Source organism: Oncorhynchus mykiss, chromosome 13 (assembly GCF_057628025.1).
Source record: "Oncorhynchus mykiss isolate SJ-2025 chromosome 13, ASM5762802v1, whole genome shotgun sequence".
NCBI classification, from domain to species: Eukaryota; Metazoa; Chordata; class Actinopteri; order Salmoniformes; family Salmonidae; genus Oncorhynchus; species Oncorhynchus mykiss.
The window spans coordinates 76,281,371-76,306,370 of NC_143034.1; the positions used below are offsets into that span (position 1 = coordinate 76,281,371).

A 25,000-nucleotide genomic window follows, 5' to 3' on the forward strand; every position below is an offset into this window, starting at 1 on the left:
TGGAGAAGACAGTTACAGGCGGACTAGATGATAATGGAGAAGACAGTTACAGGCTGACTAGATGATAATGGAGAAGACAGAGCTGGCTGTTACAGGCTGACTAGATGATAATGGAGAAGACAGAGCTGGCTGTTACAGGCTGACTAGATGATAATGGAGAAGACAGTTACAGGCTAACTAGATGATAATGGAGAAGACAGAGCTGGCTGTTACAGGCTAACTGCTAAATATAAATGGGAAAACTATATTGCCACTCAGTAATGTTGATTGAATTAGTCTTGGGGTTGTTTTTAAAATGTAATTTAACCTTTATTATTTAACTAGGCAAGTCAGTTAATAACAAATTCTTATTTACATTGACGGTCTAGGAACAGTGGGTTAATTAACTGCCTTGTTCAGGGGCAGAACAACAGATTTTTACCTTGTCAGCTCAGGGATTCGATCCAGCAACCTTTTGGTTACTGGCCCAACGCTCTAACCACTAGGCTACCTGCCGCCCCTCTAACCACTAGGCTACCTGCCGCCCCTCTAAACCACTAGGCTACCTGCCGCCCCTCTAACCACTAGGCTACCTGCTCTAACCACTAGGCTACCTGCTCTAACCACTAGGCTACCTGCTCTAACCACTAGGCTACCTGCTCTAACCACTAGGCTACCTGCTCTAACCACTAGGCTACCTGCTCTAACCACTAGGCTACCTGCTCTAACCACTAGGCTACCTGCTCTAACCACAAGGCTACCTGCTCTAACCACTAGGCTACCTGCTCTAACCACTAGGCTACCTGCCGCCCCTCTAACCACTAGGCTACCTGCTCTAACCACTAGGCCGCCCCTCTAACCACTAGAATACCTGCCGCCCCTCTAACCACTAGGCTACCTGCTGCCCCTCTAAATCACTAGGCTACCTGCTCTAACCACTAGGCTACCTGCTCTAACCACTAGGCTACCTGCTCTAACCACTAGGCTACCTGCCACCCCTCTAACCACTAGGCTACCTGCTCTAACCACTAGGCTACCTGCTCTAACCACTAGGCTACCTGCTCTAACCACTAGGCTACCTGCTCTAACCACTAGGCTACCTGCTCTAACCACTAGGCTACCTGCTCTAACCACTAGGCTACCTGCCGCCCCTCTAACCACTAGGCTACCTGCTCTAACCACTAGGCTACCTGCTCTAACCACTAGGCTACCTGCTCTAACCACTAGGCTACCTGCTCTAACCACTAGGCTACCTGCTCTAACCACTAGGCTACCTGCCGCCCCTCTAACCACTAGGCTACCTGCTCTAACCACTAGGCTACCTGCTCTAACCACTAGGCTACCTGCTCTAACCACTAGGCTACCTGCTCTAACCACTAGGCTACCTGCCGCCCCTCCAACCACTAGGCTACCTGCCGCCCCTCTAACCACTAGGCTACCTGCCGCCCCTCTAACCACTAGGCTACCTGCTCTAACCACTAGGCTACCTGCCGCCCCTCTAACCACTAGGCTACCTGCTCTAACCACTAGGCTACCTGCTCTAACCACTAGGCTACCTGCCGCCCCTCTAACCACTAGGCTACCTGCTCTAACCACTAGGCTACCTGCTCTAACCACTAGGCTACCTGCCGCCCCTCTAACCACTAGGCTACCTGCCGCCCCTCTAACCACTAGGCTACCTGCTCTAACCACTAGGCTACCTGCTCTAACCACTAGGCTACCTGCTCTAACCACTAGGCTACCTGCTCTAACCACTAGGCTACCTGCTCTAACCACTAGGCTACCTGCCGCCCCTCTAACCACTAGGCTACCTGCCGCCCCTCTAACCACTAGGCTACCTGCTCTAACCACTAGGCTACCTGCTCTAACCACTAGGCTACCTGCCGCCCCTCTAACCACTAGGCTACCTGCTCTAACCACTAGGCTACCTGCCGCCCCTCTAACCACTAGGCTACCTGCTCTAACCACTAGGCTTCCTGCCGCTCCATGCACCGAACACCAATACCCTTCCTCTCTCTCCTGCAGGATAACCTTCTATTGGACCTGTACCTGGCCCCCCACGTTAGAACACTGTACACACAGATCAGAAACAGAGCCCTTATACAGGTGAGACCGTCATGACAACAGTGTTTTACACCTGGATTCCTTTCCTTCATATCCCTACATCACCTGTGCCCTGAGTCAGTACTTCAGCCCAAGTTGTTAACCTGTGTCCTGAGTCAGTACCTCAGCCCAAGTTGTTAACCTGAGTCAGTACCTCAGCCCACGTTGTTAACCTGAGTCAGTACTTCAGCCCAAGTTGTTAACCTGTGTCCTGAGTCAGTACTTAAGCCCAAGTTGTTAACCTGAGTCAGTACCTCAGCCCAAGTTGTTAACCTGTGTCCTGAGTCAGTACTTCAGCCCAAGTTGTTAACCTGTGTCCTGAGTCAGTACCTCAGCCCAAGTTGTTAACCTGTGTCCTGAGTCAGTACTTCAGCCCAAGTTGTTAACCTGTGTCCTGAGTCAGTACTTCAGCCCAAGTTGTTAACCTGAGTCAGTACCTCAGCCCAAGTTGTTAACCTGTGTCCTGAGTCAGTACTTCAGCCCAAGTTGTTAACCTGAGTCAGTACCTCAGCCCAAGTTGTTAACCTGAGTCAGTACTTCAGCCCAAGTTGTTAACCCGGTGTGTGTGTGTGTGTGTGTGTGTGTCAGTACTTCAGCCCGTATGTGTCTGCAGACATGACTAAGATGTCCCAGTCCTTCAACACCACAGTGTTATCTCTGGAGGATGAACTGACCCAGCTCATACTGGAGGGACTGATCAACGCACGTATAGACTCTCACAGCAAGGTAACACACACACACACACACACGTATAGACTCTCACAGCAAGGTAACACACACACATATAGACTCACACAGCAAGGTAACACACACGTATAGACTCTCACAGCAAGGTAACACACACATGTATAGACTCTCACAGCAAGGTAACACACACGTATAGACTCTCACAGCAAGGTAACACACACATGTATAGACTCTCACAGCAAGGTAACACACACGTATAGACTCTCACAGCAAGGTAACACACACGTATAGACTCTCACAGCAAGGTAACACACACGTATAGACTCTCACAGCAAGGTAACACACACGTATAGACTCTCACAGCAAGGTAACACACACACACACGTATAGACTCTAACAGCAAGGTAACACACACACACACACACACACACACATATAGACTCTCACAGCAAGGTAACACACACACATATAGACTCTCACAGCAAGGTAACACACACACATATAGACTCTCACAGCAAGGTAACACACAGACTCACACAGCAACGTAACACACACACACATATATATAGACTCTCACAGCAAGGTAACACACACACACGTATAGACTCTCACAGCAAGGTAACACACACACACACACGCACGTATAGACTCTCACAGCAAGGTAACACACACACACACACACACACGTATAGACTCTCACAGCAAGGTAACACACACGTATAGACTCACACAGCAAGGTAACACACACACACACACGTATAGACTCTCACAGCAAGGTAACACACACGTATAGACTCACACAGCAAGGTAACACACACACACGTATAGACTCTCACAGCAAGGTAACACACACACACACACGTATAGACTCTCACAGCAACGTAACACACACACACGCACGTATAGACTCGCACAGCAAGGTCACACACACTAGCCGTAGACCAGTCTCTCTACACATCAACTATCACTACAGAGGTACACACCAGTCTCTCCCCAGTTCCCGTGTGAGTAAGTAACTTCCTGTTTCCTGTATGTGTGATGTCAGATCCTGTATGCGAGGGACGTGGACCAGAGGGGCCACACATTTGAGAAGTCTGTCCACATGGGCAAGGAGTTCCAGAGACGAGCCAAAGCCACGATCCTCAGAGCTGCTGTGCTGCGCAACCAGATACACGTCAAGGTGACCACAGCTGTTACCACCTGGCCCCAGTCTAGACTACAGCTGTTACCACGCGGCCCCAGTCTAGACTACAGCTGTTACCACACGGCCCCAGTCTAGACTACAGCTGTTACCACACGGCCCCAGTCTAGACTACAGCTGTTACCACGCGGCCCCAGTCTAGACTACAGCTGTTACCACACGGCCCCAGTCTAGAATACAGCTGTTACCACACGGCCCCAGTCTAGACCACAGCTGTTACTATACGGCCCCAGTCTAGACTACAGCTGTTACCACGCGGCCCCAGTCTAGACTACAGCTGTTACCACACGGCCCCAGTCTAGACTACAGCTGTTACCACACGGCCCCAGTCTAGACTACAGCTGTTACCACACGGCCCCAGTCTAGAATACAGCTGTTACCACACGCCCCCAGTCTAGAATACAGCTGTTACCACACGGCCCCAGTCTAGAATACAGCTGTTACCACACGGCCCCAGTCTAGACTACAGCTGTTACCCCAGTCTAGACTACAGCTGTTACCACGCGGCCCCAGTCTAGACTACAGCTGTTACCACGCGGCCCCAGTCTAGACTACAGCTGTTACCACACGGCCCCAGTCTAGACTACAGCTGTTACCACGCGGCCCCAGTCTAGACTACAGCTGTTACCACACGGCCCCAGTCTAGACTACAGCTGTTACCACGCGGCCCCAGTCTAGACTACAGCTGTTACCCCAGTCTAGACTACAGCTGTTACCACGCGGCCCCAGTCTAGACTACAGCTGTTACCACGCGGCCCCAGTCTAGACTACAGCTGTTACCACGCGGCCCCAGTCTAGACTACAGCTGTTACCACGCGGCCCCAGTCTAGACTACAGCTGTTACCACGCGGCCCCAGTCTAGACTACAGCTGTTACCACGCGGCCCCAGTCTAGACAACAGCTGTTACCACACTGCCCCAGTCTAGACTACAGCTGTTACCACGCGGCCCCAGTCTAGACTACAGCTGTTACCACGCGGCCCCAGTCTAGACTACAGCTGTTACCACGCGGCCCCAGTCTAGACTACAGCTGTTACCACGCGGCCCCAGTCTAGACTACAGCTGTTACCACGCGGCCCCAGTCTAGACTACAGCTGTTACCACGCGGCCCCAGTCTAGACTACAGCTGTTACCACGCGGCCCCAGTCTAGACTACAGCTGTTACCACGCGGCCCCAGTCTAGACTACAGCTGTTACCACACTGCCCCAGTCTAGACTACAGCTGTTACCACGCGGCCCCAGTCTAGACTACAGCTGTTACCACGCGGCCCCAGTCTAGACTACAGCTGTTACCACGCGGCCCCAGTCTAGACTACAGCTGTTACCCCAGTCTAGACTACAGCTGTTACCACACGGCCCCAGTCTAGACTACAGCTGTTACCACACGGCCCCAGTCTAGACTACAGCTGTTACCACACGGCCCCAGTCTAGACTACAGCTGTTACCACACGGCCCCAGTCTAGACTACAGCTGTTACCACGCGGCCCCAGTCTAGAATACAGCTGTTACCACGCGGCCCCAGTCTAGACTACAGCTGTTACCACGCGGCCCCAGTCTAGACTACAGCTGTTACCACGCGGCCCCAGTCTAGACTACAGCTGTTACCACGCGGCCCCAGTCTAGACCACAGCTGTTACCACGCGGCCCCAGTCTAGACTACAGCTGTTACCACGCGGCCCCAGTCTAGACTACAGCTGTTACCACACGGCCCCAGTCTAGACTACAGCTGTTACCACACGGCCCCAGTCTAGACTACAGCTGTTACCACACTGCCCCAGTCTAGACTACAGCTGTTACCACACTGCCCCAGTCTAGACTACAGCTGTTACCACACGGCCCCAGTCTAGACCACAGCTGTTACCACGCGGCCCCAGTCTAGACCACAGCTGTTACTATACGGCCCCAGTCTAGACTACAGCTGTTACCACGCGGCCCCAGTCTAGACTACAGCTGTTACCACACAATAAGTCCTGAATAGAAGCATTGTCAATGTAGATTCTTCACTCCAGGACTAGGTGTAATCTATGTCTGGGAAACTGGACCCCTGGGGAGTAAGCTGCTTCCTCTAAATCCCTCAGTTTATGGGGAAACCTTGGATAGTTCACCGGGTGTTTTGATCATGTTGTCAGAGCTTTTCATTTATCAGGTGATGTATTGTTTTAGTACTGTGTCAGTTTGAAATCAACTGTTGTGTGCCCCTCGAGACAATTTATCCACCTCTCTCTCTCTCTAAACATTTCACTGTTAAGTCTACATTTGTTCACTTCTCCCTCCCTTCCCTCTTCTCCTCCTCTCTCCCTCCCTTCCCTCTTCTCATCCTCTCTCTTCTCCTCCTCTCTTCTCATCCTCTCTCTCCTCCTCCTCCTCTCTCCCTGACTTCCCTCTTCTCCTCTCTCCCTCCCTTCCCTCTTCTCCTCCTCCTCTCTTCTCATCCTCTCTCTCCTCCTCCTCCTCTCTCCCTCCCTTCCCTCTTCTCCTCCTCTCTCCCTCCCTTCCCTCTTCTCCTCCTCTCTCCTTCCCTTCCCTCTTCTCATCCTCTCTCTTCTCATCCTCTCTCCCTCCCTTCCCTCTTCTCATCCTCTCTCTCTTCTCCTTCTCCTCCTCTCTCCCTTCCCTCTTCTCCTCCTCTCTCTCTTCTCCTTCTCCTCTCTCCCTTCCCTCTTCCTCCCTCAGTCCCCTCCTAGAGAAGGCAACCTAGGGGAGCTATCAACAGCCAACAGCCAAACAACCAGGATGAGCAGCACCATGTGACAGGGACGTCCCGTCATGACACCATCGCTGGCTGTGTCTGACACTCTGCTCCCTATGTAGTGCACTACCCTATGGGGCCCTGGTCAAAAGTAGTGGGCCATTTGGTACACAGACGATGCCTGGTGCCTCTGAATGAACAGAGGGAGTGTGGGGTGCCTGTCCACAACAGGCCTCAAGTAGTGCCCTTCTTTTGGCCAAGTCAAAGCTACAACTCCTAAGCTGGAGTCTGGCCAACAGTGGGGAACATGGTGTCATTTGAGAAGCAGCCTATGACATGGCCCCAACGTTAGCAAAAAAAACACCTGCGTCCCCTCAAACGGCCCCCCCCCCCCCTCAAACGGCCCCCCCCCCCGTCCCCTCGAACGGCCCCCTGTCCTCTCAAACGTCCCCCCCGTCCCCTCAAACGGCCCCCCCCTGTCCTCTCAAACGGCTCCCTGTCCCCCCGTCCCCCCCCCGTCCCTTCAAACGGCCCCCCTGTTCCCTATGGTGCTCTACTTTTTACCAGGGCCTACGTTTCCTGGCGGGAGAGAAGACGAGAACAAACACAATGAAAATACTTTAAGTTGGTGAAGATACGATGTCTGTTGACACACGAGACCCAACAACACCTTGTTTACTCAAATGAAGTTAAAATAAATGGAACGTTTTGGAAGAGACGAGGCACTTCCAGCTGTAGCTGGCTGGTTCTTTGTAAAGAGATGCACTTTGCTCTGTACCCGGTGACAAACACTGATTACACATTGGGAGGGAAAAACAGAACAAGCTTTTAATAAAGATACATACTAAATGAGACTCTTTCTTTGGTGGTGTTTAGATGAAGTTTCCAATACAGCCACAGGTTTCTGTTACCACAATTACGTTAAGGTAATCTAGAGCAGTGGTTCCCAACCCTGGTCCTCCAGTACCCCCAACCCTGAGTTGGGAAACACTGTTGGGGTACTGGAGGACCAGGGTTGGGGGATATTGGAGGACCAGGGTTGGGGGATACTGGAGGACCAGGGTTGGGGGATACTGGAGGACCAGGGTTGGGGGATACTGGAGGACCAGGGTTGGGGGATACTGGAGGACCAGGGTTGGGGGATACTGGAGGACCAGGGTTGGGGGATACTGCAGGGCCAGGGTTGGGGGATACTGGAGGACCAGGGTTGGGGGATACTGGAGGACCAGGGTTGGGGGATACTGGAGGACCAGGGTTGGAGTCTCAGTGAGACGGCGTGTTCTTTCAGTCCTTCAACCACACAGTTCAAGTCATCTGTCACCTGAGCTGTCGTTGGGCTCAGGTTCATGACAGCTCTGTAGATCTGGATGTTTGATACCTCAGCTGGTGTAGCTGCTGGGTTGTGAACTCCATGGTGAGCTGGTGGATATGTTGTGTGTGTGGCTGGGTGTTTATACCCATTTTGTTCTACTTTCTCCCATGAAGTGCAGTCTGTATTACAGTTGACTTCATTATCTTCTGGTTTGATCTGAGACAGAAGCTCCACAGTCTGTGGCAGGTCAAGGTGTACCGGGCTGAGGTTGGTCCTGATCACAGTAATTTTCCACACGATAGACAGGAGTCAATTTGATAGCAAACTCCAGTTGTTGAAGCTGTGCTGGTCATGCAATCCTGTTCCTCCTCTGTCTGACTCTGTGTGGGTTCTGGGCCCTCGTTCCCCAGAATGGCGCTCCACCTCTGGCTCTGCTCACCGTGCTGCTCCTCCCAAGTCCAGGAGAACCTCTTCGGAGACGGAGAACGTGAGCTGCTGCTGGGGGTCTGGTAACTTCTCTGGTTGGATCAATGCGTTATTAGGCCGTAGGCGACTGTTCTCCTGTCTCAAACGGACGATCTCTTCCTGATACTCGAGTATCGTTTTTTCCACGGCGCCAAAAATCCCTATAGCAGCTGCGGTTAGCCGCTCCGTGAGGAACACGTTTAACCACTGTAGTTCGGACATTTCGGGGGCAATAAACGTTGGACCGTTCGTTTTATCCATTTGGATACGTTTTACTTTCTTTGCTAGAATGTTTAACCAAAACGTTCTGCTCTAATCTGCCTGAATTTACGTTGATAAAAACGCTACGAGCGTGGGATTTCTGGACTGACGTCTCGTCTGATACTCACGACTTTCAAAATAAAAGTCCTCTTATTTTACATTGATTTAACAAGGTAAGCCAGTTGAGAACGAGTTGCGACCTGGCCAAGAAAAAGCAAAGCAGTGTGACAAAAACAACAACACAGCGTTACATATAAACAAACGTAGAGTCAATAACACAAAGGAAAAGAGAAATAGAAAGGTAAGCTGTTCTGACAGCTGATGCTTAAAGTTAGAGAGGGAGATAAAAGACTCCAGCTTCAAAGATTTTTGCAATTCGTTCCAGTCATTGGCAGCAGAGAACTGGAAGGAAAGGCGGCCAAAAGGAAGTGTTAGCTTTGGGGATGACCGGTGAGATATACCTGCTGGGGCGGGGCGTGTACCTAGCAAATATTTATATGAAAGAATGCAAGGTGGTAAATTAATCTACTACTACTTGCGATACAGATGGGGATTATTTTTCCATAGATTTCTTTAATTTCAAAATAAATCCACAAACCACAATAAAAAATACAAGATGACGTGTCAGTTTGATATTCAGCAGAAAGGTCCAAAGGGCTCATTTTGGCCCAAAAATGTATGAACGGAGAAATCATAGTTAAGAGAGAAATATCAAATGCACCATTTCTCACGTCCATTTATTTAACCTCAAGTTCATATATGACTGGATAGGCCAAGTGTTATGTCTACCAGAAGGCACTGAACTCAACGCAACCCCGCCCCCCCCCCCCCCCCCCCACCATAAAAGAAATAACCACCACAAAGAGAAATTAAAATCAAATATGACTCTGTAAATCATTTTTATATTATTTGAAGTGAAATAGTTTCCACGTGTGATTTGGCATGGAGTGTTCTCACCTGGGGTGTATTCATTTGTGCAAACCGTAGCAAAACGATTTCACAATGGAAAACGTTTTGTTACGTTTGGTTCCTAGTACTGCTGTGTTCAAGACGACTTGGAAACTTGAAGAAAGATGAGGCCCCAAGGTTCCCCACTTGGAAAGTATCAGAATTAACCAAGAAAAGCTCTATGCAAATAACTCGAAGTTTAACGTTTCCGACTTGTCATGAATGCACCATCAGAATGACCAGGAGTTTTACCTCATGGCCAGACCAGGGCCCGTATCCACCAAGCGTCTCAGAGTAGGAGTGCTGATCTAGGATCAGTTTAGCCTTTCAGATCATAATGATTAAGACCTATATGGACAGATCTCAGATCATTTTCTTATAGGGCAGACACTTCAGAACAAACTGCCTTTTGGTTGTTTGTTGGGGGACTATCCATTGTTCCATGTAGTGAATGATATTCTGTGTTTGTATGGGTCAAATTTATTTATTTAACCTTTATTTTACTATGCAAGTCAGTTAAGAACAAATTCTTATTTACAATGACGGCCTACCAGGGAACAGTGGGTTAACTGGTCTAGGAACAGCGGATTAACTGCCTTGTCAAGGGGCAGAACGACAGATTTTTACCTCGTCAGCTCGGGGATTCGATCTAGCAACCTTTCAGTTACTGGCCCAACGCTCTAACCACTAGGCAACCTGCCGCCCCAACAATGATGAATATTGAATATGATTATATTGAACAGATCTCAGATCAGCATCCCTACCCTAAAAGACTTTCTGGAGAAAGGCCTAGAAAAAAAACAAACTCCAAGCCCTACACATCATCACACAGGCACACATTAAGACGAGGAGCTTGATGACAAATGATATAAAAATAAAAACAGACTGACTACTGTTGGACAGACAGTCACCATTCTAACAGTCAGGTGATAAAATATCCTTCGAGTTCAGAGGGGGAGAAAAAACATGACAAAGATCACCAGGAAATAGTCCCATTATTGACCACAACCAAAAGGACAAATAAATGTAGAGATTGAGCTGTACTGGGATAGTACTGTTACGACTCCATGAGCTCTTCCTCCTTCCTGTACTGTTACGACTCCATGAGCTCTTCCTCCTTCCTGTACTGTTACGACTCCATGAGCTCTTCCTCCTTCCTGTACTGTTACGACTCCATGAGCTCTTCCTCCTTCCTGTACTGTTACGACTCCATGAGCTCTTCCTCCTTCCAGAAACGGCTGCAGACCAACGAGGAAGACCCACTTGGAACTGGACTTTTTGGGGTGAATCTCCCGTTGACTTCAAAGCTTGACTTGTTATGCTAAAGTCCAAGAGAGAAATTAGTCCAGGAAGACTCCCCCCAGTCAGTCAGGTCGGAGGAGTCTATCCATTACATCAGTCCAGGAAGACTCCCCCCCAGTCAGGTAGGAGGAGTCTATCCATTACATCAGTCCAGGAAGACTCCCCCCCAGTCAGGTAGGAGGAGTCTATCCATTACATCAGTCCAGGAAGACTCCCCCCAGTCAGTCAGGTAGGAGGAGTCTATCCATTACATCAGTCAGGTAGGAGGAGTCTATCCATTACATCAGTCCAGGAAGACTCCCCCCCAGTCAGGTAGGAGGAGTCTATCCATTACATCAGTCCAGGAAGACTCCCCCCAGTCAGTCAGGTAGGAGGAGTCTATCCATCACATCAGTCAGGTAGGAGGAGTCTATCCATTACATCAGTCCAGGAAGACTCCCCCCCAGTCAGGTAGGAGGAGTCTATCCATTACATCAGTCCAGGAAGACTCCCCCCAGTCAGTCAGGTAGGAGGAGTCTATCCATTACATCAGTCCAGGAAGACTCCCCCAGTCAGTCAGGTAGGAGGAGTCTATCCATTACATCAGTCAGGTAGGAGGAGTCTATCCATTACATCAGTCAGGTAGGAGGAGTCTATCCATTACATCAGTCCAGGAAGACTCCCCCAGTCAGTCAGGTAGGAGGAGTCTATCCATTACATCAGTCCAGGAAGACTCCCCCAGTCAGTCAGGTAGGAGGAGTCTATCCATTACATCAGTCAGGTAGGAGGAGTCTATTCATTACATCAGTCCAGGAAGACTCCCCCAGTCAGTCAGGTAGGAGGAGGGTGTAGTGGTGAAACCCCATCAAAGCCAGTTCAGCACAGCAGCAATGGAGGACAGTGGTGAGTATGTATGAGACAGTATGGATGCACATGTGTGTTCCTTACAATACGTTCTTGTGTCTCTGTATACTGTTGATGGATAAAGTTTCTCACATCCTGGTGTGTGTGTGTGTGTGTGTGTGTGTGTGTGTGTGTGTGTGTGTGTACTGCTCTACTTATGAATGGATGTCTATGTCCCTGTTAGTCCATGTCTCAGGCCACAGTCTGTCCTCTGTGGGGGGTCTGTTGGGGGGCTGGGGGTCCCGTTCAACAATCCTTCATCCTCTTCCTCCTGTAATCCTCTGCTCTTTCCCTCCTCCTCCTCCTCTTGCCGCTCTGACTTCTGTTTCTCTGCCTTGGTCTTGAACCTCAGCCCGTGACCTTTATACCAGACGAGAGGAAATAAATTATATATCTGAGAAAGACAGCTGTGTGTGTGGCGTGGGGGGGGAGGGGGGACTCACTTGGGCAGTCTGCCACCTCCTTGTGGGCCTTCTTTTTACAGCAGCCTCGACACAGGTTGAATACACAATGATTACCCTACAGAGAGAGAGAGGTTGAATACACACTGATTACCCTACAGAGAGAGAGAGAGGTTGAATACACACTGATTACCCTACAGAGAGAGAAAGAGGTTGAATACACACTGATTACCCTACAGAGAGAGAGAGGTTGAATACACACTGATTACCCTACAGAGAGAGAGACAGGTTGAATACACACTGATTACCCTACAGAGAGAGACAGGTTGAATACACACTGATTAGCCTACAGAGAGAGAGAGGTAGAATACACAATGATTACCCTACAGAGAGAGACAGGTTGAATACACACTGATTACCCTACAGAGAGAGAGAGGTTGAATACACACTGATTACCCTACAGAGAGAGAGAGGTTGAATACACACTGATTACCCTACAGAGAGAGAGCGGTTGAATACACACTGATTACCCTACAGAGAGAGAGAGAGGGGTTTAGGGACCTGGTGAGAAGGGGGGCGGTTAGGGCCCAGAAGAGGAGGTTAGGGCCCAGGAGAGAGCGGGAGGGAGACAGGTTAGGGACTTGGAGAGAGGGAGAGGGGGTAGACGGGTTAGGGACCCGGAGAGGGGGAGAGACGGGTTAGGGACCTGGAAGTACAAAATTGTGCCAACAGGCATGGCAGCTCTGCTTCTAGCTCCTAAGAATCTGACCTGCATACGTAACACCACTATACACAGTCAGGACAGGTTCTCCATTGAACGTTTCTTAGTCCAGGGCTAAACTTCATCTGTAATGAGGAACAGGGTGGAGAGGTTGCTCCACATGGTAATGAGGAACAGGGTGAAGAGGTTGCTCCACATGGTAATGAGGAACAGGGTAATGAGGAACAGGGTGAAGTGGTTGCTCCACGTGGTAATGAGGAACAGGGTGAAGAGGTTGCTCCACATGGTAATGAGGAACAGGGTGAAGATGTGTTTACACATGGTAATGAGGAACAGGGTGAAGAGATTGCTCCACGTGGTAATGAGGAACAGGGTGAAGAGGTGTTTACACATGGTAATGAGGAACAGGGTGAAGAGGTTGCTCCACATGGTAATGAGGAACAGGGTAAAGAGGTTGCTCCACATGGTAATGAGGAACAGGGTGAAGAGGTTGCTCCACGTGGTAATGAGGAACAGGATGAAGAGGTGTTTACACATGGTAATGAGGAACAGGGTGAAGAGGTGTTTACACATGGTAATGAGGAACAGGGTGAAGAGGTTGCTCCACATGGTAATGAGGAACAGGGTGAAGGGGTGTTTACACATGGTAATGAGGAACAGGGTGAAGAGGTGTTTACACATGGTAATGAGGAACAGGGTGAAGAGGTTGCTCCACATGGTAATGAGGAACAGGGTGAAGAGGTTGCTCCACATGGTAATGAGGAACAGGGTGAAGAGGTGTTTACACATGGTAATGAGGAACAGGGTGAAGAGATTGCTCCACGTGGTAATGAGGAACAGGGTGAAGAGGTTGCTCCACATGGTAATGAGGAACAGGGTGAAGAGGTTGCTCCACATGGTAATGAGGAACAGGGTGAAGAGGTGTTTACACATGGTAATGAGGAACAGGGTGAAGAGGTTGCTCCACGTGGTAATGAGGAACAGGGTGAAGAGGTGTTTACACATGGTAATGAGGAACAGGGTGAAGAGGTGTTTACACATGGTAATGAGGAACAGGGTGAAGAGGTTGCTCCACATGGTAATGAGGAACAGGGTGAAGAGGTGTTTACACATGGTAATGAGGAACAGGGTGAAGAGGTTGCTCCACATGGTAATGAGGAACAGGGTGAAGAGGTGTTTACACATGGTAATGAGGAACAGGGTGAAGAGGTTGCTCCACATGGTAATGAGGAACAGGGTGAAGAGGTTGCTCCACATGGTAATGAGGAACAGAGTGAAGAGGTGTTTACACATGGTAATGAGGAACAGGGTGAAGAGGTTGCTCCACATGGTAATGAGGAACAGGGTGAAGAGGTTGCTCCACATGGTAATGAGGAACAGGGTGAAGAGGAGGAACAGGGTGAAGAGGTTGCTCCACATGGTAATGAGGAAGAGGGTGAAGAGGTTGCTCCACATGGTAATGAGGAACAGAGTGAAGAAGTTGCTACACATGGTAATGAGGAACAGGGTGAAGAGGAGGAACAGGGTGAAGAGGTGTTTCCACATGGTAGTGAGGAACAGGGTGAAGAGGTGTTTACACATGGTAATGAGGAACATGGTAATGAGGAACAGGGTGAAGAGGAGGAACAGGGTGAAGAGGAGGAACAGGGTGAAGAGGTTGCTCCACATGGTAATGAGGAACAGGCTTAAGAGGTCGTCCCTCCACTCACCTTTGGATTTCCACACTGCTCACACTTGATGTACTTTGCTGCAGAGAAAACAGGGGTAAAACAGAGGTTATCTACTGTACTGTTTGTGTCGGCTGAGGCTCTGTACATTCTGTAGCATTATAAACTGGGTGGTTCCAGCCCTGAATGCTGATTGGCTGACAGCCGTGGTATATCAGACCGCATACCACGGGTATGACAAAACATATACCAATATACCACGGCTAAGGGCTGTTCTTACGCACAACGCAACGCTGAGTGCCTGGACACAGGCCTTAGCCGTGGTATATTGGCCGTATACCACGATCCCCCGAGGCGTCTTATTGTCGTTATAAACTGGTTACCAACGTAATTAGAGCAGTTAAAACAAATGTTTTGTCATACCCTGGGTGGTTCGAGCCCTGAATGCTGATTGGCTGACAGCTGGTGTATATCAGACCGTACACCACGGGTATGGCAAAACATTTCGTTTCACTGCCCTACTTATGTTGATAACCAGTTTATAACAGCAATAAGGCACGTTGGGGGTGTGTGGTATATGGCCAATATCCCACGGCTAAAAGCCTCATTGCTTAATTAGACTGGATAGAGAGTCTAGGTAACTGCAGTACTACGAGGAAAAATAACTCACGTTTCTGCTCGGGACAGAAGTTCTTGTGGGGGTTTCTGGCTTTCTTCTTCTGTTTGTTTTTGGAGAGGGCATCGCTCGCCCCGTCCGAGTCCTCCTGTGACAACGCCCTCTTGTGACACACTGCCTTCACCTCCGTACCGTTGCTGTTAGCAACCGGAGCCTTCGGCCTGGCAGGAACAATGTTCATCGTCACGGCAACGCGTTACGGTTTCTGTGTGTGTGGACTTGACGACTTTGATCTTCTAATTGTTATTGGTCACGTACACATGGTCAGCAGGTGTTATTGGTCACATACACACGGTCAGCAGATGTTATTGGTCAAATACACATGGTTAGCAGATGTTATTGGTCACATACACATGGTTAGCAGATGTTATTGGTCACATACACACGGTCAGCAGATGGTATTGGTCACATACACACGGTCAGCAGATGTTAATGCGAGTGTAGTGAAATGCTTGTAGTTCTAGTTCCGACTGCAGTGCAGTAATACCTAATATTTCCACAACAACTACCTGATACACACAGATCTCAAGTTAGGATTCTCAACAGGAAATTGTCACTCACACTGGTCTGACGTACGGCTGGCAGATCCAATGAGGGAATGGCAGCCCAACCACCTGCCCCGCCTCCTCTCCTCCATTGGTTATCTCCTCCTGCAGAGGTTAAAGAAATGAGAAAAGAACCAGTGTCATCATCTAGCTGTGTTGGGAGGAGAGAGAAGAGGGGGAGGGGGGAGAAGAGGGAGAGGGGGGAGAAGAGGGAGAGGGGGAAAAAGGGGAGGAGGGAGAAGAGAGGAGAAGGGTGAAGAAGGGGAGGAGGGAGAAGAGAGGAGAAGGGTGAAGAAGGGGAGAAGGGAGAAGAGGGGAGAAGGGTGAAGAAGGGGAGGAGGGAGAAGAGAGGAGAAGGGTGAAGAAGGGGAGGAGGGAGAAGAGAGGAGAAGGGTGAAGAAGGGGAGAAGGGAGAAGAGGGGAGAAGGGTGAAGAAGGGGAGGAGGGAGAAGAGGGGAGAAGGGTGAAGAAGGGGAGGAGGGAGAAGAGGGGGAGGGGGGAGAAGAGGGGGAGGGGGGAGAAGAGGGGGAGGGGGGAGAAGAAGGGGAGGGGGGAGAAGAAGGGGAGGGGGAAGAAGAGGGGGAGGGGGGAGAAGAGGGGGAGGGGGGGAGAAGAAGGGGAGGGGGGAGAAGAAGGAGAGGGGGGAGAAGAGGGGGAGGGGGGAGAAGATGGGGAGGAGGGAGAAGATGGGGAGGAGGGAGAAGATGGGGAGGAGGGAGAAGATGGGAAAAAAAGGAGGAGCAATTGATGAGGAAGAGAAACTAAAAAGGAGTAAAACATTTTGGGGAGGAGGGATGGAAAGGTGAAAAACAGAATGATCCCTAGGTACCTGGCAGCATAGCTAACCCTAACCCTAGGTACCTGACAGCGTAGCTAACCCTAACCCTAGGTACCTGACAGCGTAGCTAACCCTAACCCTAGGTACCTGGCAGCGTAGCTAACCCTAACCCTAGGTACCTGGCAGCGTAGCTAACCCTAACCCTAGGTACCTGACAGCGTAGCTAACCCTAGGTACCTGACAGCGTAGCTAACCCTAGGTACCTGACAGCGTAGCTAACCCTAGGTACCTGACAGCGTAGCTAACCCTAGGTACCTGACAGCGTAGCTAACCCTAGGTACCTGACAGCGTAGCTAACCCTAGGTACCTGACAGCGTAGCTAACCCTAGGTACCTGACAGCGTAGCTAACCCTAGGTACCTGACAGCGTAGCTAACCCTAGGTACCTGACAGCGTAGCTAACCCTAGGTACCTGACAGCGTAGCTAACCCTAGGTACCTGACAGCGTAGCTAACCCTAGGTACCTGACAGCGTAGCTAACCCTAGGTACCTGACAGCGTAGCTAACCCTAGGTACCTGACAGCGTAGCTAACCCTAGGTACCTGACAGCGTAGCTAACCCTAGGTACCTGACAGCGTAGCTAACCCTAGGTACCTGGCAGCGTAGCTAACCCTAGGTACCTGGCAGCGTAGCTAACCCTAGGTACCTGACAGCGTAGCTAACCCTAGGTACCTGACAGCGTAGCTAACCCTAGGTACCTGACAGCGTAGCTAACCCTAGGTACCTGACAGCGTAGCTAACCCTAGGTACCTGACAGCGTAGCTAACCCTAGGTACCTGACAGCGTAGCTAACCCTAGGTACCTGACAGCGTAGCTAACCCTAGGTACCTGACAGCGTAGCTAACCCTAGGTACCTGACAGCGTAGCTAACCCTAACCCTAGGTACCTGACAGCGTAGCTAACCCTAACCCTAGGTACCTGACAGCGTAGCTAACCCTAACCCTAGGTACCTGACAGCGTAGCTAACCCTAACCCTAGGTACCTGACAGCGTAGCTAACCCTAACCCTTGGTACCTGACAGCGTAGCTAACCCTTGGTACCTGACAGCGTAGCTAACCCTAGGTACCTGACAGCGTAGCTAACCCTAGGTACCTGACAGCGTAGCTAACCCTAGGTACCTGACAGCGTAGCTAACCCTAGGTACCTGACAGCGTAGCTAACCCTAGGTACCTGACAGCGTAGCTAACCCTAGGTACCTGACAGCGTAGCTAACCCTAGGTACCTGACAGCGTAGCTAACCCTAGGTACCTGACAGCGTAGCTAACCCTAGGTACCTGACAGCGTAGCTAACCCTAGGTACCTGACAGCGTAGCTAACCCTAGGTACCTGACAGCGTAGCTAACCCTAGGTACCTGACAGCGTAGCTAACCCTAGGTACCTGACAGCGTAGCTAACCCTAGGTACCTGGCAGCGTAGCTAACCCTAGGTACCTGACAGCGTAGCTAACCCTAGGTACCTGACAGCGTAGCTAACCCTAGGTACCTGACAGCGTAGCTAACCCTAGGTACCTGACAGCGTAGCTAACCCTAGGTACCTGACAGCGTAGCTAACCCTAGGTACCTGACAGCGTAGCTAACCCTAGGTACCTGACAGCGTAGCTAACCCTAGGTACCTGACAGCGTAGCTAACCCTAGGTACCTGACAGCGTAGCTAACCCTAGGTACCTGACAGCGTAGCTAACCCTAACCCTAGGTACCTGACAGCGTAGCTAACCCTAACCCTAGGTACCTGACAGCGTAGCTAACCCTAACCCTAGGTACCTGACAGCGTAGCTAACCCTAACCCTAGGTACCTGACAGCGTAGCTAACCCTAACCCTAGGTACCTGACAGCGTAGCTAACCCTAACCCTTGGTACCTGACAGCGTAGCTAACCCTAGGTACCTGACAGCGTAGCTAACCCTAGGTACCTGACAGCGTAGCTAACCCTAGGTACCTGGCAGCGTAGCTAACCCTAGGTACCTGGCAGCGTAGCTAACCCTAGGTACCTGACAGCGTAGCTAACCCTAAGTACCTGACAGCGTAGCTAACCCTAGGTACCTGACAGCGTAGCTAACCCTAGGTACCTGACAGCGTAGCTAACCCTAGGTACCTGACAGCGTAGCTAACCCTAGGTACCTGACAGCGTAGCTAACCCTAGGTACCTGACAGCGTAGCTAACCCTAGGTACCTGACAGCGTAGCTAACCCTAGGTACCTGACAGCGTAGCTAACCCTAGGTACCTGACAGCGTAGCTAACCCTAGGTACCTGACAGCGTAGCTAACCCTAGGTACCTGACAGCGTAGCTAACCCTAGGTACCTGGCAGCGTAGCTAACCCTAGGTACCTGGCAGCGTAGCTAACCCTAGGTACCTGACAGCGTAGCTAACCCTAGGTACCTGACAGCGTAGCTAACCCTAGGTACCTGACAGCGTAGCTAACCCTAGGTACCTGACAGCGTAGCTAACCCTAGGTACCTGACAGCGTAGCTAACCCTAGGTACCTGACAGCGTAGCTAACCCTAGGTACCTGACAGCGTAGCTAACCCTAGGTACCTGACAGCGTAGCTAACCCTAGGTACCTGACAGCGTAGCTAACCCTAGGTACCTGACAGCGTAGCTAACCCTAGGTACCTGACAGCGTAGCTAACCCTAGGTACCTGACAGCGTAGCTAACCCTAACCCTAGGTACCTGACAGCGTAGCTAACCCTAACCCTAGGTACCTGACAGCGTAGCTAACCCTAACCCTAGGTACCTGACAGCGTAGCTAACCCTAACCCTAGGTACCTGACAGCGTAGCTAACCCTAACCCTTGGTACCTGACAGCGTAGCTAACCCTTGGTACCTGACAGCGTAGCTAACCCTAGGTACCTGACAGCGTAGCTAACCCTAGGTACCTGACAGCGTAGCTAACCCTAGGTACCTGACAGCGTAGCTAACCCTAGGTACCTGACAGCGTAGCTAACCCTAGGTACCTGACAGCGTAGCTAACCCTAGGTACCTGACAGCGTAGCTAACCCTAGGTACCTGACAGCGTAGCTAACCCTAGGTACCTGACAGCGTAGCTAACCCTAGGTACCTGACAGCGTAGCTAACCCTAGGTACCTGACAGCGTAGCTAACCCTAGGTACCTGACAGCGTAGCTAACCCTAGGTACCTGACAGCGTAGCTAACCCTAGGTACCTGGCAGCGTAGTCTGAGTTGTCTGCTGACCTCTGTCAGCCCCTGCAGGTTCTTCACCTTGGCCAGCTCCTCTCTCAGGTCCTTGTGGATCTGCAGCCTGGAGAAACACTAACAAATAAAACACACACACAGATTGTGGTGATAGTGAAGTAATGAGTGTGTGTGTGTGTGTGTCCCTCTGGGTGTGTGTGTGTTACATACGTGTGGTGCCAGAGCTTGAAGAGATGTGCTCTGACATAGGACAGGGTACAGGGAGGGTACTGACTGACCACCTCTAGATACTCCTCAGCCATCTCCCATACAGGAGGGCTGTGACCCTCAAACAGAGCTGGGTTATGGAGGTTCCCCTCTGGAAACACACACAGAGAAAGAGAAACACAGAGAGAGAGAGAAACACACAGAGAGAGAGAAACACAACAGGGAGAGAAACACACAGAGAGAGAGAGAAACACACACACAGAGAGAGAGAAACACACAGAGAGAGAGAAACACACAGAGAGAGAGAAACACACAGAGAGAGAGAAACACACAGAGAGAAAGAGAATAACACAAAGAGAAAGAGAGAAACACAGAGAGAGAGAAACACACAGAGAGAGAAACACACAGAGAGAGAGAGAAACACACAGAGAGAGAGAAACACACAGAGAGAGAAACACACACACACAGAGAGAGAAACACAACAGGGAGAGAAACACACAGAGAGAGAAACACACAGAGAGAGAGAGAAACACACAGAGAGAGAGAAACACACAGAGAGAGAAACATACACACAGAGAGAGAGAAACACACAGAGAGAGAAACACACACACAGAGAGAGAGAAACACACACACAGAGAGAGAGAAACACACAGAGAGAGAGAAACACACAGAGAGAGAGAAACACACAGAGAGAGAGAAACACACAGAGAGAGAGAAACATACACACAGAGAGAGAGAAACATACACAGAGAGAGAGAAAGAGAAACACACAGAGAGAGAGAGAAACACACAGAAAGAGAGAGAAACACACAGAGAGAGAGAGAGAGAAACACAGAGAGAACCACACACAAACACACACACACACACACAGAGAAAGAGAGAAGCACACACAGAGAAAGAGATAAACAGAGAGAGAAAAACACAGAGAGAGAGAGAGAGAAACACACACAGAGAGAGAGAGAGAGAAACACACAGAGAGAGAGAGAAACAGAGAGAAAGAGAGAAACACAGAAAGAGAGAAACACAGAGAAAGAGAGAAACACACACAGAGAAAGAGAGAAACACACACAGAGAGAGAGAGAAACACACAGAGAGAGAGAGAAACACACAGAGAGAGAAACACACAGAACCACACACAGAAAGAACCACACACACACAGAACCACACACACACACACACAGAAAGAACCACACACACACACAGAACCACACACACACACACAGAAAGAACCACACACACACAGAACCACACACACACACACAGAGAGATAACCATACACACACAGACACATGAGAGAGAGAGAGAGAGAGAGAGAGAGAGAGAGAGAGAGAGAGAGAGAGAAAGTGATAAACACAAATTAGTAGGTGTTATGACTCTTGGGAGACTAATTACTCAAGGTGAGGCGGAGGTGTGTACCTGCACTCATCACCCCCTGTACTCCAGTCTCCTCCATACACTGCTCCACATCACTCAGGTGTTGGATGTTACCGTTAGCGAACACAGGGATGTTAACAGCGTTCCTATAGCAACAACACAGAGAGAGATAGAGAGAGAGAGAGCGACTGTTTAATAAACCCAGTATCAGCTATGTGACAATATAACAGGGTACTGTACAGTAGAATATAATAGAATGTTTTCCTGTGAAGAAACTTATTGGAGACCTACTAGACTACACAAACTACCTCCAACTACACAGCAGAGACCTACTAGACTACACAAACTGTCTCCAACTACACAGCAGAGACCTACTAGACTACACAAACGGTCTCCAACTACACATCAGAGACCTACTAGACTACACAAACGGTCTCCAACTACACAGCAGAGACCTACGAGACTACACAAACTACCTCCAACTACACAGCAGAGACCTACTAGACTACACAAACTGTCTCCAACTACACATCAGAGACCTACTAGACTACACAAACGGTCTCCAACTACACAGCAGAGACCTACTAGACTACACAAACTACCTCCAACTACACAGCAGAGACCTACTAGACTACACAAACTGTCTCCAACTACACAGCAGAGACCTACTAGACTACACAAACTGTCTCCAACTACACAGCAGAGACCTACTAGACTACACAAACTGTCTCCAACTACACAGCAGAGACCTACTAGACTACACAAACCTCCTCCAACTACACAGCAGAGACCTACTAGACTACACAAACTGTCTCCAACTACACAGCAGAGACCTACTAGACTACACAAACCTCCTCCAACTACACAGCAGAGACCTACTAGACTACACAAACTGTCTCCAACTACACAGCAGAGACCTACTAGACTACACAAACTGTCTCCAACTACACAGCAGAGACCTACTAGACTACACAAACCTCCTCCAACTACACAGCAGAGACCTACTAGACTACACAAACTGTCTCCAACTACACAGCAGAGACCTACTAGACTACACAAACCTCCTCCAACTACACAGCAGAGACCTACTAGACTACACAAACTACCTCCAACTACACAGCAGAGACCTACTTGACTACACAAACTGTCTCCAACTACACAGCAGAGACCTACAAGACTACAAACTGTCTCCAACTACACAGCAGAGACCTACTAGACTACACAAACTGTCTCCAACTACACAGCAGAGACCTACTAGACTACACAAACTACACAGCAGAGACCTACGAGACTACAAACTGTCTCCAACTACACAGCAGAGACCTACGAGACTACAAACTGTTTCCAACTACACAGCAGAGACCTACTAGACTAAACTACCTCCAACTACACAGCAGAGACCTACTAGACTACACAAACTACCTCCAACTACACAGCAGAGACCTACTAGACTACAAACTGTTTCCAACTACACAGCACAGACCTACGAGACTACAAACTGTTTCCAACTACACAGCAGAGACCTACTAGACTACAAACTGTTTCCAACTACACAGCACAGACCTACGAGACTACAAACTGTCTCCAACTACACAGCAGAGACCTACGAGACTACAAACTGTTTCCAACTACACAGCAGAGACCTACTAGACTAAACTACCTCCAACTACACAGCAGAGACCTACTAGACTACACAAACTACCTCCAACTACACAGCAGAGACCTACTAGACTACAAACTGTTTCCAACTACACAGCAGAGACCTACGAGACTACACAAACTACCTCCAACTACACAGCAGAGACCTACTAGACTACACAAACGGTCTCCAACTACACAGCAGACCTACTAGACTACACAAACGGTCTCCAACTACACAGCAGAGACCTACGAGACTACACAAACTACCTCCAACTACACAGCAGAGACCTACTAGACTACACAAACTACCTCCAACTACACAGCAGAGACCTACTAGACTACACAAACTGTTTCCACCTGACAAACATAATATTGGTTCTTCTCTGTAGTCTTAATTGAACTGTGAGGGAACTGCAGTGTGCTTACCGTACAGCCTTGATGTGTTCCCAGCTAGCGACGCCTGTCGCGGGTCCTTTCTTAATTGAACTGTGAGGGAACTGCAGTGTGCTTACCGTACAGCCTTGATGTGTTCCCAGCTAGCGACGCCTGTCGCGGGTCCTTTCTTAATTGAACTGTGAGGGAACTGCAGTGTGCTTACCGTACAGCCTTGATGTGTTCCCAGCTAGCGACGCCTGTCGCGGGTCCTTTCTTAATTGAACTGTGAGGGAACTGCAGTGTGCTTACCGTACAGCCTTGATGTGTTCCCAGCTAGCGATGCCTGTCGCGGGTCCTTTCTTAATTGAACTGTGAGGGAACTGCAGTGTGCTTACCGTACAGCCTTGATGTGTTCCCAGCTAGCGACGCCTGTCGCGGGTCCTTTCTGGTCCTTGGTCCGGCCGTGAACGGTCAGCAGCTGAGACAGAGATGGAGAGGTCTGAATGAAAAGACTTCCTACCCGATTAAATAAAAATTAAATTACAAATAAAATTAAATGAGTCTGTCTGTGTGTTGCTATGGAGACAGCATAGGTGACACTGCAGTACTACGAGGAAAGTTTTTGATGAGGCTCTCTTGTTCAGATATCGGTAAGTGGACTGGAGACAGGACATGAAAGGGATAACGAATCCAGTTGTTTGTGTCATTCGTTTCGGGAAAGAACCTGCGTCATTGCACCCCCCAACTCACTCAGGTGCTTCGCTAAATCACATTTGACATTGTCCATAAGCTTGAGTTCATTTAGCACACAAAAAAATCATACAATGATGGAAAGACCTGTGTGTTGTCCTTGTTAATGCAGACAGAGAAGAGCTCCAACTTGTTAATCATAGCCTCAATTTTGTCCCTGTATTCCTACATTCAGATCATTCAGGAGAGAGAGAAAACATCACCCAGATAGACAAACTACCTCCAACTACACAGCAGAGACATACTACACTACACAAACTACCTCCACCACCTCAAGCTCAACCTCGACAAGACGGAGCTGCTCTTCCTTCCTGTGAAAGGCCTGCCTGCTCCAAGATCTCTCCATCACAGTTGACAACTCCATGGTGTTCCCATCCCAGGTGCATAGAACCTCTAAATATAATCTGGCTCATTTTAGGTAATGTTTCATAGAAGATCAAAATAAAACACTTGTGTGTGTGATGTTTCCCACCTGGCAGCCAGCCTTCTCCAGCATCTGAGCGTACTGAACGGTCTCCTCCATCTTGTTAAACACACGGATCTTACAGGTGATGGGAACAGAGATCTTCTCATTGGCTAGCTTCACTAAGGAGAAACAGAGAGAAAAGACTGGCTAGCTTCACTAAGGAGAAACAGAGAGAACAGACTGGCTAGCTTCACTAAGGAGAAACAGAGAAAAGACTGGCTAGCTTCACTAAGGAGAAACAGAGAGAAAAGACTGGCTAGCTTCACTAAGGAGGAACAGAGAGAAAAGACTGGCTAGCTTCACTAAGGAGAAACAGAGAGAAAAGACTGGCTAGCTTCACTAAGGAGAAACAGAGAAAAGA

General features: G+C 49.6%; 2 protein-coding genes across 9 annotated transcripts in view; one reads left to right on the top strand and one right to left on the bottom strand.

Annotated features, from left to right (window-relative positions):
• The window catches only part of gps1 (G protein pathway suppressor 1), a 41,291-nt gene extending 33,784 nt beyond the window's left edge, over nucleotides 1–7,507 (top strand). For all 3 annotated transcript variants that reach the window (XM_090197715.1, XM_090197716.1, XM_090197712.1), the window contains exons 11-14: nucleotides 2,005–2,085; nucleotides 2,671–2,808; nucleotides 3,815–3,949; nucleotides 6,643–7,507. In XM_090197715.1, the coding sequence (XP_090053841.1) occupies nucleotides 2,005–2,085; nucleotides 2,671–2,808; nucleotides 3,815–3,949; nucleotides 6,643–6,720 (432 nt within the window). In that variant the 3' untranslated portion in view covers nucleotides 6,721–7,507. The remainder of the gene's footprint in view (nucleotides 1–2,004; nucleotides 2,086–2,670; nucleotides 2,809–3,814; nucleotides 3,950–6,642) is intronic.
• Nucleotides 7,461–25,000, bottom strand: part of dus1l (dihydrouridine synthase 1 like) — a 22,959-nt gene continuing 5,419 nt past the window's right edge. For 2 of the 6 annotated variants that reach the window (XM_090197720.1, XM_090197719.1), the window contains exons 5-14: nucleotides 24,646–24,758; nucleotides 23,819–23,901; nucleotides 21,450–21,553; nucleotides 20,037–20,184; nucleotides 19,866–19,932; nucleotides 15,855–15,943; nucleotides 15,288–15,454; nucleotides 14,660–14,697; nucleotides 12,272–12,347; nucleotides 7,461–12,188 (exon numbers count right to left, since the gene is read on the bottom strand). In XM_090197720.1, coding sequence (XP_090053846.1) covers nucleotides 11,998–12,188; nucleotides 12,272–12,347; nucleotides 14,660–14,697; nucleotides 15,288–15,454; nucleotides 15,855–15,943; nucleotides 19,866–19,932; nucleotides 20,037–20,184; nucleotides 21,450–21,553; nucleotides 23,819–23,901; nucleotides 24,646–24,758 — 1,076 coding nt within the window. In that variant the 3' untranslated portion in view covers nucleotides 7,461–11,997. The other 4 variants (XM_090197717.1, XM_090197718.1, XM_090197722.1 and 1 more) reach the window with 3 other exon arrangements.